Here is a 13681-nt window from a genome sequence, read left to right as displayed (position 1 = left end):
AATCTAGCTGTTTGGGGTGAAGCATTTCTTCATGCTATTGTGGAAGCAAATACATAGTTATCATTTACAAATCTGTAATTTAAAAGTATTTGCTTAACTCTGATACGCAACTTGAGAATGTTTTTTTCTCATTTAGCAGCAGCAACGGTTTTCCTATGAGGAAATTATATTACAAATGTACTACACTTTTGCTATACTATCCTACGGCACAGTTAAAAAAACCATTTTCTTTTTTGAATGACATTGAAAATGTCATAAATAGCTTGTAGGTGTTAACATGAGACAAATATCTTCGCTCTGTAGCTTGTAATAGCTTTTCATCAACTACATAGAGTTTAAAAGTAGTGGCAAGAAAATAAAGATGACAAAAGAATGCCTTATATATTAGATTATAACTTATCTTTCATTTCTACTCATAAAATACTATCATAAAATTCTAGAAATTGTATTCTGTGTAATTTAGAGCTAAGCTTTTCTAGTCTAAAATACAACACGCAGGAAATTCTCAGCTTATCAGAAATGTGCATAGTTTCTATATACTTGAACACAGGATAGCGTATTTTCCCTTTGACCCAATAGATTACTACAGAAAATATTTTCTGCTAATATACACAGTTTTGAATATAATCAAAGCTTAATTTTTATATCCAGAATAAAGTTCTTGCTCCAATTTATAAGTTCAATGTAATTTTATTACATTAAAATAATTACCAAAATTTTATGCATATGTATATTTGTAAACAAGATTTAACTTAGATGGTTATACTCACAAGTAAGGTCCCATAGTTGAAAAGAAACTCCTCTGTGACTATCTGGGGACGAAATACCTGTTTGAATTTAGCAAAAGTTGAAAAAATAAATTAAATGTGTATCTTAGGATCAGAAAAAGTAAAACATATATTTCACAGCCATGTTTAAAAAAGAGGACAAAACATGTATTTGCTTCTATCATTAGAGTTGTCTTACAACATGCAAAAATGAGGCTTATATCTTTAATGCTGTTACACAGCTGGAACATTCATCAACATAGCTATACTTTTAATAAAAGATCTATTTTATCCATTCTGATCATGATCAGCAGAAATTCGACTTTGGGAAACCGCAAGAGTTTGTCCTTCGTTAAACAATTTTTGGAAAAAAACCCACCTACCTGGGATGTCACAAGGTGAAGCACTACAGGCATCATAGGAAGGCACATCTTCAGCTGTTTGGCCTGAACCGTTGATGGGTGTTTACGTCCACAGACATTAGTCAAGGCAGCAAGAATGTCACCTACAGAAAACAACATTTCAGACTGATCTAACATAATTGATTTACCAAACAAGAGCAAATGACATATAAAATATCTCTGTTCCAGTATCTCCTGTTCAATCCCATCCTCTCCCTCCTGCCAAAAGTAGCGTTCATGTGATTGCATGATAAATCAAGCTTATCCAGCACTTTTCTTTCCTAGCTCAGTGTTCAGCCACACCAATTTCCTGCTCTGGCTACAGGGACAAGTGCGCAAATGTGACCTTTGGCAAAACGGTGAGGACAGAGATACAAGGCAGGTGTAGAAGCAAAGATAAAATTACCCTTCTTGTCAGGCTGGACTTATAGTGGCTTTAAGTGGCTACATATGCATGGAATTATACTCTTGAAACTCTATGGATGCAATTCTATTTCCAGTGAAATAAAAAGCAAAATTCTCATTAGTTCAAGCTGACAAAGAGCTGAATTCACCATGATTTGTAGTGACATAATGCTCAAGCATTATATTTTTCATGCAGCATAGTATTACTGGAAGAAAGAAAGAAACAAACATCCTCCCCACCTTCCAAAATACTCCTCCACCATCCACACACACACTCTCATTCAAAAGTTTAACAATGACTTAAGTGACCTAAAGCAACAGGAATTCTCATGTTCTCATAAAAGAGGTAGCAGCAGGTCAATGTGAGAACTTAGTTGCTTCCATAACAAACCTCAGACACAATAATGAGGGAACAAAATTCCAATTGCAATAGTGAAAATTATACTTCAAACTTCAGAAGAGACATATAGAATAGAATCATAGGATCATTTAGGTTCGAAAAGACCTTTAAGATCTTTGAGTCCAACTGTAAACCTAACACTGCCAAGTCCCGCTAAACCATGTCCTTAAGTGCCACGTCTACACATCTTTTAAATACCTCCAGGGATGTTGACTCAACCACTTGCCTGGGCAGCCTCTTCCAAAAAAATCAAAGAACATGATGCTGAACTTGTGGCACATTAACTATTGTCTCAGAAAAGCAAGAACCCTTCTGCATGGAATAAAGAACAGAAGCAGGAGGAGAAAAGTCATGGCTCAAATGCAAAGAAGGAAAATTCTGTCCCTACAGCCTGAAAATATTAAAAGCCAAATCATGTCTTGAAAGAACACTTACTGTATTTTTTTCCTAATGAGAGCACTGCACAAAATTGTAAAAGGGAAAACACAGAGGCATTAATAAAAGAGGACAGGATTCAGTATTTTATACAATTTTCATGCCAGAAAAGGCCCTTCCTTTCAGAGTAAGTCATAGAGTTCATTCATGTTGAATAATACCCATGCTTTTCTGCTGCTCCCATGGAGTTCAATTTTCAATGTAAGTGGAAATGACAGAGCCTGGCACTGAAGTAGGTTGTAAAAATACATAGACTTCAAGATTTGACTCATTCTGGAATGTGTTACTCAAGAAAAATAGCGTGTTGCCTAAAGCTCTCCAAAAACATAAACCAAAATACTGTTTCTTCATCAACACATTTTTGTTTTTAATTACTTGCAATACTGTAATTTAACAAGACCTTTCTGTGGTTAACAACAGATAATTTACTGAATAATCTACTCTCTTTCTAAGATTTTAGGACTATATAATCATATTTGCCAATTTTGCTGTTGATAGATAGATATGGTTACTTCAATTTTTAGCATGATCTAAGCAATTTATATCTACTTCCTAGAAATACGTTAAATATCGTAAATGCAGAAATAAAATTACTTTCTTACCTAAAACAACAGAAAACTTTTAAAATTATCCATGAGAGTAATAATTTCTTTCATTTGTGTTAACGTTGAGGCAAATTTCTACAACTGGTTACTCTATTTGGTTTATAGCTACATCTGGTGGAAGAAGATGGGATCAGTAAGGAACTTAAATAAATGCATATTAAAAAAGCCAGCTAGGATTAACTCCAAATCAACAACTAAACTGCTTTTAACTGTTCCACTTCACAAATCTGATCATTTTTCTTAGGAGCCCATAGCTTTTACCTTCTCAAGCAGAACATGTTCCTTCATCATACTCACAGCAATAAAAAGAAAAAGCCTTCTGACAAATGTGGACAGATAGCTTAATCTTAATAAAAACAATCAACACACAAATCTAGTTAGGAAAGGAAAACAAAGTGTAAAAATTATGCTTGATATACCAGTTGTCCAAACAAAACACTGAAATTTTACATCAGTAGCAAAAAACCCCAGCAGAATACATGTTAAAGCAATTGATTATTAGGTATTATAATGATAGCAACTATAGATTTGATGTATAGCACTTCCACGTTCTGAAGAAATATCAGGGGCCACTGTATTAGTCGCATATAGTATGTACAGACTGTAGGAAGTGAATTTCTGCCTCAAACATTTGTAGTCTGAGACTTCCAAATCCTGAAATATACCCAATATACGAACCTGATATTTAGTTAGAAAAGAGGGATCAGGTATTTGTAGCAAGGCAAAAATTTGCATTGTCATAGGAAGTGAAGTTTCTTTTAAAATAGCAGCATGACATTTAGGTCTACTGACATTTGCAGCGCTACCATTTCATTTTCAATATTCTAGCAATAATGTAGAGAACATGAAAAAAAAAATCAGGTATCATCTCATCAGAAAATAATTTTATGAAAAAAAAAAAGTTTTATCGTTTAACAACAAGGCATACACACTCAGGGTTGGTTTTGCTCCTTTGTCTTCCTCAAGACCTGCAGTATGTCCTTCCTTGTCTTCCTATTTAGCTTTCTTACTCTATTCTGTGGGAGATCTCACCCGCCAGAAGTTTCAATAAGAATTTTAATGATGATTCAGACTGTCCACACCAATCTCATATTTTCTCCTTCCTTCTTACCTCCTTCTTCCTCCCCTTTCCCTCTTTCCTTCCTTCCCCTCATCCTTCCCTTCCTCTTTCTTCATCCCCTCTCCCCCTCATTCCTTTGTTCCTTCCCTTCTCCTCTCTACCCCTTCCTCTTTCCTTTCTTTCCTTCCTACCCCCTCTCATCCCTTCCTCTCTTCCCCATCCTCCCACTTCCCTTCTTCCTTCTTCCCTTTCCTCCCTAACTCCCTTCCTTCCCTTCTTTCATTTCTTCTTTCACTCCCTCCTAATTAATTTCTTCAAATAAAAACCTGACCTTTCCTCATATATCATGTAGTACAGCTTTTTCCAGAAACACAATCACACTGTTCTTACTCATCTAGGGTAATTTCTGTGACATTTCTTTTATTCAATATCAACCTTACGTTCAAAAATCACCAACAGATGCTCCTTAATTTTTCAAGATTTTATCTATTACTTTTGTATAAATGGCCAAAATTCTCATCCTGTTTCATCACCTTCTCTTGACTGACTCCCCAGACTCTCAAACTAATTTCTTCCTACTCCAGTTTCTGCTCTAGTTGTCAAATGAGTCCAGATTTTGTCCTGCAATTTGCAGGTTTTGCCCTGTTTGCACACAAGGCCTTTCACTGTTCCGTCTGCAAGTCCCCTCTTCCCCAGTTCCTCATCCCACTATGACACATTTGAGCATATTCAGTGATGACAGGACTTTAGCTGCTAAACCCAAGCAAATTTCTGCTTGAAGAATTTCTGTACACGAACAGCACAAACTTCCAAGTAGCTTTTTATCATTCCAAAGGCTCAAATACTAGTGAAATTTGAGCTGATATTCACAAAATTGTCGAGATGCATATCTTTGGCACAAAAACGACCTTCCTGATACAAAGTCCTTATTCCTAAGTGTAAGGGATGGGCTGAGGTAGCATTGATGCTCTCTCAGAGAAAAATCTTTCCATCTTTTCTTACTCATGAGCAAAGCAGTTCCAGACATCTAGAACAACTGAAGTACCTAGGCTGAAGTTTTCCAGAAAAATTGCCCAAAGCAGATACTCAACATAGAAGTTTCAGTGTAAGTGATTAACACATACTCATGGATATGCCCCATTGCATCTCTCCTAGCCCTGTGCTTTATGAGGCAAATTTGCTCTTAGGTTTTTCCATGTTTGGAACATCCTTAGAACGCTGATAAACTTGTTGAACATTTGGGCCTCATACCTGACTGAGTTGATGGGGCTTACCATTCAACAAATACAAAGAATTAATATAGTATGTCATGCATTCCAAAACAAAATATCTGAGCATAACTAAAAAACTTCATGAAGCTGATATCATGCAGTTATTGAAACCAGACGATACAGTCTTTCCACCTGTATATGTAAGGAGATATTTGTTTCTCGAGGGAGTATGCAAAGGCAACACTTGTTCAGTTAACGAACTGAATTTACCTAGAATCCCGGGCAGCTCCCGCACAATGTGATAGATGAGAAGATCCAGGCATTTTGACAGGTATTCACTGCCACCTTGCTGCTCTTTTCCTGGTGTGGTCTTTCTGCTGTCTCTTTCAACATACATCACGAGTCTACATTTAAGCAAGTGCAAAACATTATATCTCATAACAAAAAAATGGCATTATATCTCAAAAATACTACTGAACCAGACATTTCTAGTATCAGTGATTACAATCAAGATGATACATTAGTTTTGGCTCTGTAATTTTGTTGAAATTTTGGACTTTCCCTTTCAAATAAATCCATTTTTAAAATAACACAAATGACTGCCAATGAACAAGAGGAAAGAAACCCTTAAGCTACTATAAATAAGTGCAACTTCATTAGTTTAAATTAATATATGATGCTAACATAAGGAGTGAATCCCTCTGCAGACTTAGAGTGAGACTAATTCTAAAAAACACTTTATTTTGAAATATATGAACTATATGCACAATATAAGTAACAAAGACATTCACTTTCAACATGTAAGAATTCCAAAAGCAAGAATAATTTAAATCAATGTAATAAGAGATCAATCTTTCAGTCAACAAAAATCATACTACATAAATCATACTACAGCCAATCAAAATGTTAGCACTAGTTAGAATGGCCATATTGAAAGAGATAAAAGTCCAAACTAGCCTTACATCTGTTCTCTAGAAATCTGGTGTTCAAGATTTCTAAAGACAAACTCAATACTTACATTCTAACTGATAAGTGCTGTGTAGCTATGGCATTCTGCAGAATTACATTTCTCATAGTAAACTATGGTAACTGATTTGTTAGATATTGGCTAACTTACAAGAGATCGCTTTAATAATACACCTGTAACAGAATTCTTCAGGCAATATTTTAAAACACTCATTTGAATAGACAAAAGGGCCAAATTTCCCTTTAGGGGCATAATATTGACATCCTTGTTTCACATTCAAACTCCCAGGGAGTCCTGTGCAAAGAACCACCAGTCACTGGTGACTGAAATACATACTCTGGATTTATGAATATACTTCAGTATTTTTTTTTTAAATATCCTTCTTATGATCACCACTTTTTTACAGAGGTATGAAAATAACTTATTTAAACTCCCTCAGGTGTGCACAACAGAACTGCAGGACTCACAAACACAAAATTTTATCCTAGGAGGTGTGTATTTCCATCAAAAAGCTGATTTACTCAATGAAATAAAAACTACCTAAGAATGCATTTTGCAGGATTAGGCTTCTAAACAAAGCATGATTGTTCTGGAATACAACTCACCTTATACTTCCTGAACTGTGCTATAGAGACAAAGACAGAGATAAATCAAAAGACCCATTCGGTAACTACCTTTCAGTTCTGCAGTTGCCCAGATGCAACACATTCAGCTGTACTTCCCACAGAATATAGGGATCTCTTTTATTTTTCTTGGAATCTCTGAAAATTGTATTAAATTACAGGGAATTTTGATTTGTCTGGTACTTAAAAATTTGACATTACACTTTGAATAGAATTTTCCTTAAACAAACTTAAAAAAAAAAAAACTTTTTTAACATAAAACTGAATGTTTTAAATTAAAAAGGTATAAAGTCTTCTAGCCTTTCCAAATCACCAAGTAATTTTTATTCAAAAACTGTTTAACTTGGAACAAAAATATACCAAAAAAATCAGACTTTGTATGGATTTTTTTCTTTAAGAAAACGCTTCCATGATTTAAAAATGATCTGATTCTATATGGAAATATGTTTAAATCTGTTTAAATTTTTCTTAAAATAGGCTGAATAGACTTCAACATGAGTGGTCTTACTGCTGAGGGAGGTAGAGAGGAAGGGGGTAATTTTTTAAAAGCATGTTCTATCAGTTAATCACATTTGAGAAGCATATAAAGTATGTTTGTTTATTCTGAAATAGGAAAGATACAAAGTTTACATAAACTAACGAGTGTTCTCTTTTTGTGTTGTCCTTCCAATCACAAAATTGTCTTTCACATACAGATTTTCTAAAAATATGCACAACTATTTTTTCCCTGATAGTAGTGTTCAACTAAACATTGTCTCAAGAAAATTGCACAGATCCATGTATAGGCAGGAAGGCATTAGTATCTCTATTTTCCTTCAACAAATCCCTCAGTCATATATAGAACAATTCATGCATTCAACAAGCGTGAAAAAAATATGTAGATGTTAGTATAGATAAGTTAAATATGATGAGGAATAAACCACTGTCTATGAAGCCAGGTTTGATTAAAAAAAAATTTCTTCAAGTATCTATATCTCATGATATGGTCATCAGTGAGCTTTTACACAAAAAAGCAAAACAACCCAAGTTTTCTGAGAAAAGACATGAAGAGTGCAGCAAAAACAGGAGAACTGCAGCGAGTTAACAGTCCTGACTAACAGGAATAGGACTGAGGTCTACTACGTAAAAACAATAAAAACTATTCACTTATAAAGATGATCAACATGAAAAAGAGAAGGTTTAGTCAAAATTCAGAAGACTGAAGCAGAGACAAAAGGAAAGCGACTACACTGTTTTCTGTGTTTAACCTGTAGAACTGAAATTTCAATGAGAAAACAACAAGAATTTTTGAATGTTAGAAACAGCTAAAAATTAGTACAGCTGGCAAAGGGAGGTCATGGAATACCCACCAAATTCCATCAATTGTTAAAAAAATATTTCTCAAGCATAACAGACCTTGACCTGGAACAGAAGGGTAAATTCTGCAACCTCTCAAGGTCTCTTTAAGCACTGTTTTCTAAAATTCATTCATCCCCTTCTATCAGTATATTTACACCTAACATCCTTAATGTCAGCTTTAGATACCAGAAAGGTTTATCTACAACTTTACCAGCATCTCAACAGAGGGAAAAATGCATGTGGCCACCAGATAACTGAACCTAAAAGCAGGAGGTCTCTCCTTGCTTCTCCCCTCAGTTCACAGAGAATGACAGACCTCCAAGAAATAAAAGAATGTCTTCCATGCTCGGAGGACATAGAGAGTCCATTTACCCTGACAATTCAAGGACCCATTTTTAGTCAAAATCTGCTAACAGAAAAGGATGAACATTTTTAAAGAATTAATATAGATATATTGTTTATTTTGCAGAGATGCAACACTGGATGGCAGATCACGTTAGTAAGAAGAGTCAATCACTATCTCCCTTCTACACTTTTTTTTTTATACCAGCTTGCTGCTTTTTTTTCCTGAAATCACTGATTGTAATTGTTGCATCCTGCCTTCCATTTCCATGCTTTCCCATTTGACTGAGCACCAAAGTTTTCTGTTAGCTTTTTCACTATTTTTCTGGGCTAACCATAGACAGAAAAAGGCCAACAGGCTATGCTAGCTGTGTAATTGTAAATAAGTCTCCAAGTAAAGTTTTTGTTCGAGGGCATATACAATATCCGATAATTAAAAAAAAAAAAAGGGAGGTGGAGACAGATAACAGAGAAAGATTTTGCTAAAAAGTTATGCTTTTGTGCACAGTTAGGCTTTTGCAGACTGTGAAAGGCTGTTAGGAATAATACTACCATACCTCTCCACAAGTGTCCATCTCTGCAAATAGTAGAAAAAGAGGTTTAAATAAATTCTTTAGGGAGGAAGTTCAATCTCCAGGGCAGTCTCCGTTCACCTAGGAAATTCGCTGAAACCATTTAGATCCGGAAAGAACAATTCAGTGAGACTAACTGGAAATTACTACTAGTTCAGAAAAGGGTGAAATTATAAGTCTTAATAAAACTTCAGATTGTATCCCTCCTCTCATTAACAGGTAGCCTGCCTTTGCAAATCATGGCGAAAACAAGGAGACTAGAAAACTCCGGGTGATTAGCAAAAGAATTTAATTTGCATATTGTAAGCAAACAAGTACTATTTCAGCCTAAAAGGTCTCTTGTCTTCTCTAGCTCTATCACTGGCTAAGAAATATGGAAAATGAAAAGGTATGTAAGGGACCACCATGAAAGAGGTAGAAAAAAGGACAACAGGTGAATTGTATCAATGTTGTGTGAGAAAAAAATTCACTTCAAAATTACTTTTGATATTAGGTATACATGTTTTTCATTCACAGATCTCAAAATCTCGAAGTAGTCTGGAAAGTCCTAGTGGAATTTCCTTGGTGACATCCCTTGTCAAGCTCTTGAATTACACACTCTCACCACAAATAATTTCATAATTTAAAAACACACTACAACAGATTCAGAGAATTTGGGTTGGTTTTGGTTGGGTTTTGTTTGTTTTGGTTTTTTAAATCACAAAAATATCTGCAAAGGTATGTATAATTTTGATTGTTAAACTAAACAAAAGCTTTTTCTAATGACAAACTGAACAACATTTAACTTGAAGCTGTAGAGATATATGCAGTGTTACCATGAAACAGTTATTCCTGATTGTTTTATCACCTGCATAATATCCTTTAACTGATACACACTGAAAAATTGCCTTATATTATCATAAACAGATTTTATAATCTAAAGCAATATAAATCCTGCTACAGGCATTAGCTGCAACTGCTAAAGATAAACCAGTAAGTAGAAATTACACACATTTTATTACATACTCTTTATATTTCTCAAATCAAACACCCTCATAAAGAGGATTTGAGTATATAAAACATTTTCAATAGTTATCTGACTGATTACTGCTTACTGTACTAGCAATTTTGAATTTATTAGTCTTAATTTTGAAGTAACTGTTCCGTCATAGAACTGTAGACATTTAACTAAAATATACCAATAGGATTTCAACAGTTTAAGTCAAAGAATATCCATTATCTCTACTGGGCTTAATAAAATTCTTCCAGAGTTCAGGATATTACGAAAGTAATTGTTTCCACATATATTGGGTCATTTCTCTTCTCTCACCCTACTGTAGCCATCTTACTTTCTGGATGTAAGAGAAAGGTCTTAGTCTAGATGATTTATCCTGTCAGGAGATATACTGTACACTGAAGAACAAATTAAGAAAAACAGTTTATTGATACAATAAAACTGCTATAAGTCTTGCCTATTGTTTTACCTAATATGTTATACTATGTATTGTCCCCTAATCAGCGCTGTCTGGAGCATCACAATACAACAGCAGGATAAAGCCAAAATTCACAATACAAAATAACATCCCAAATTACCAACACATTCTCTTCAGAAAGGCTGCTCATTAGAAAGCATTATAAACAAAGAGATCAAATTGTTCGTAAAAATTATTGAGTTCTTCTCCTTCACATAATACCTTAGGTATAAATAAACAAATAGTAACTCTTAGTACAGGACTTCTGTCAGACATTTATCCAAACACATAGCTCAGGCCTATGTGCTATAACAAGCATATGAATAGCAGCAGTCATTAAAAATTTAACCATTCAAGAAGTCACTTACAAGTCTTACTTACAAGAGACATTTTACACTAACCAGAACACATCTCCTGATGAAACATTTCTGGTACTATAAGAAGATGCACATAAAAATGAAACTTGGATTCAGTACTTCCATGATCTACAAAAATTGGGACATCTACAGATTTGTATGTGAGTGGATGGGTGTGCAATGGCAGCACCCCACAAGATGTCCTCTCACAAGGGCTTCATGGGATAACTCACCTGCTCCTTCCAATCCAGCCCTTTAGCTCCAATGTATATATCTTAATTCTCAAGCATCAATATCAGATATAGAGTTATATATGCTGTAAATGTAGTTAGATTTACAGCTACCCACAAGCCTCATCCTTTTTTACTTTGAGTTCCACACCAACGTATTATTCCAATACGGGAAAAAAAATGGATTTACACTACATTTTGCTGTTCTTCATAATGATCAGTAGAAGATATAAATCTCAAATAAAATTTCTGCCATCTAACTTCTCCAATCACCCTCAAAACATGGTGACAATTTACATTCTAACAAAGCCTAGTATTTCCTCTTGTCTGGTATGGGAATATTTTTGTGCCATCAGAAGACACAAAAATTTAAATAACTCTTCCACTGTGAGTCAAATATAATTTTAGAGAAGTCATTTCTTGCCAAATATTTTAAAACGTAGAAACAAATAAAATATTTCATGTAAAAGTCACAGAAATTAAGTAGTCATTATATAAATCACTCCAACAACACATATAGCCAAGAAATATTATTTTACCTTGAGGATGTCTATACTGAAAAGACTATGGATTATACCGCATCCCAAAACGAGTGTCCTGGTTTCAGCTGCGATAGAGTCAATTTTCTTCATAGAAGCTAGTGTGAGGCTATGTTTTGGATTTGGGATGAAAAAATGTTCATAATGTGCTGATGTTTTGAGTTGTTGCTATGCAGTCAAGGACAGTCCAGCTTCTCGTGCTGGCCTGCTAGCGAGAAGGCTGGGGGTGCCCAGGAAGCTGGGAGGGGACGCAGCCAGGACAGCTGACCCAGGCTGGCCAAAGAGATATTCCATACCATATGATGTCATGCTCAGTATACAAAGTTAGGACAAAGAAGAAGGAAGGGGTGCAGGGAAGTTCAGAGTTATGGCGTCTTTCTTCCTAAAAAACCATTACGTGTGATGGAGCCCTGCTTCCCTGGAGATGGCTGAACACCTGCCTGCCCATGGGGAGTAGAGAATGAATTCCTTGTTTTGCTTTGCTTGCATGCGCGGCTTTTGCTTTACCTATTAAACTGTCTTCATCTCAAACCATGAGTTTTCTCACTTTTATTCTTCCGATTCTCTCCCCCGTCCCACCGTGGGGGAGTGAGTGAGTGGCTGCGTTGTGCTTAGTTGCTGGCTGGGGCTAAACCACGACACTGAGCAAAGTACATGACAGATCTTTTTATTTTGCTTTCCCCTCATAGCGACAACTCACTGTTGCAGTATTTGTTCTGCGCTACCCAAAGCAAAATCTGCTAATACTCACTGGGACCACAAGTTACTTTAAAAGATAGACTCTCCCTGTGAGACGGTGGTTTCCCCTTGTAAGTAATCATCACCTGATGACCCCAGGCAAAAGAAAACACTCTTTTCTTGATAGTCTCATGATTAAAAGGATTCACATTAGACAGAAAATAGTTCACTCCTAAAACACTGGCTCAGAAATACCACACATTTTAAAGTATTTCAGATACAACTTTGAAAATAAGTATTACATCTCTAATTATTTTCCATTATCACCTTACCTTGCTTGACAACTGAGTAGCAACATCTCCCTGTTATTAATTAAAACTTGTAGCAGGACCAAAAAGGCTTTTGCTCGAATAAAAGTTGAAGGACTTTCAAGTAAACGAGTAATTGTAGTCACAAAATCCTTGGTGGAAATAAACACAAATACATTAATATTATTTTATGGAAAGAGGTTACTTGCACTGTATTTTAACACAGTATACATTTAAAATTTGCTCATTTTCCTGTGCATTCTGTATTAGTAAGGTCCTTTTCACAGAATCACAGAATGAGGTTGGAAGGGACCTCTGAAGATCATCTGGTCCAAGCCCCCTGCCAAGGCAGGATGACCTAGGGCAGGTTGCACAGGAACACGTCCAGTCGGGTTTTGAAGGTCTCCAGAGAAGGAGGCTCCACAACCTCTCTGGGCAGCCTGTTCCAGTGCTCTGTCACCCTCACAGTAAAGCAGTTTTTCCTCATGTTGAGGTGGAACTTCCTGTGCTGCAGTTTATGCCCATTGCCCCTCGTCCTGTCACTGGGCACTACTGAAAAGAGACTGGCTCCATCCTCCTCACAGACACCCTTCAGATATTTATAGACATTGATAAGGTCCCCATTTTCATGTCACTCATAATAATAATAAAAAAAAATCTGTAAAACACTACTAAATAAAACCTGCCCAAGACAGACTGGCCCAGTGCAAAACTGCTTTGTACATCTTCTCGAGTTCTCAAGAGCTGCAACAAATGAACACTATCTAATATACTATGTCCCCTAACATGAATAACAGAATTAAGTATTATGAGTTGTAAAATGCATAAGATGAGGATCATTTATACTCTGTCCAAAGAAATGTTGCAACTCCTGAAGAACCAAAGGACAAAAAAGAAAATAAAGACAAAAAAACCCCATATGTAGTATCCTCTATCTCTGAGGAATAAAAATATCTGCTACTGATCTGTAGTCTTCTTCTATGAAGACCAATT

The 13681-nt window shown here is 35.6% G+C and overlaps 1 protein-coding gene across 1 annotated transcript in view; it reads right to left on the bottom strand.

The window, feature by feature from the left end:
* The window catches only part of LOC104623918 (serine/threonine-protein kinase ULK4-like), a gene marked incomplete at its 3' end in the record, with an annotated part of 45777 nt that overhangs the window by 18314 nt on the left and 13782 nt on the right, over window positions 1-13681 (bottom strand). The window contains exons 4-7 of the mRNA XM_010291146.1: window positions 12713-12840; window positions 5555-5688; window positions 1151-1272; window positions 771-827 (exon numbers count right to left, since the gene is read on the bottom strand). Coding sequence (XP_010289448.1) covers window positions 771-827; window positions 1151-1272; window positions 5555-5688; window positions 12713-12840 — 441 coding nt within the window. The remainder of the gene's footprint in view (window positions 1-770; window positions 828-1150; window positions 1273-5554; window positions 5689-12712; window positions 12841-13681) is intronic.

This window comes from Phaethon lepturus, unplaced genomic scaffold (genome assembly GCF_000687285.1).
Source record: "Phaethon lepturus isolate BGI_N335 unplaced genomic scaffold, ASM68728v1 scaffold54057, whole genome shotgun sequence".
NCBI classification, from domain to species: domain Eukaryota; kingdom Metazoa; phylum Chordata; class Aves; order Phaethontiformes; family Phaethontidae; genus Phaethon; species Phaethon lepturus.
The sequence above is the reverse complement of the archived record's forward strand: the minus strand, read 5'-3'. Positions and strand labels throughout refer to the sequence as shown.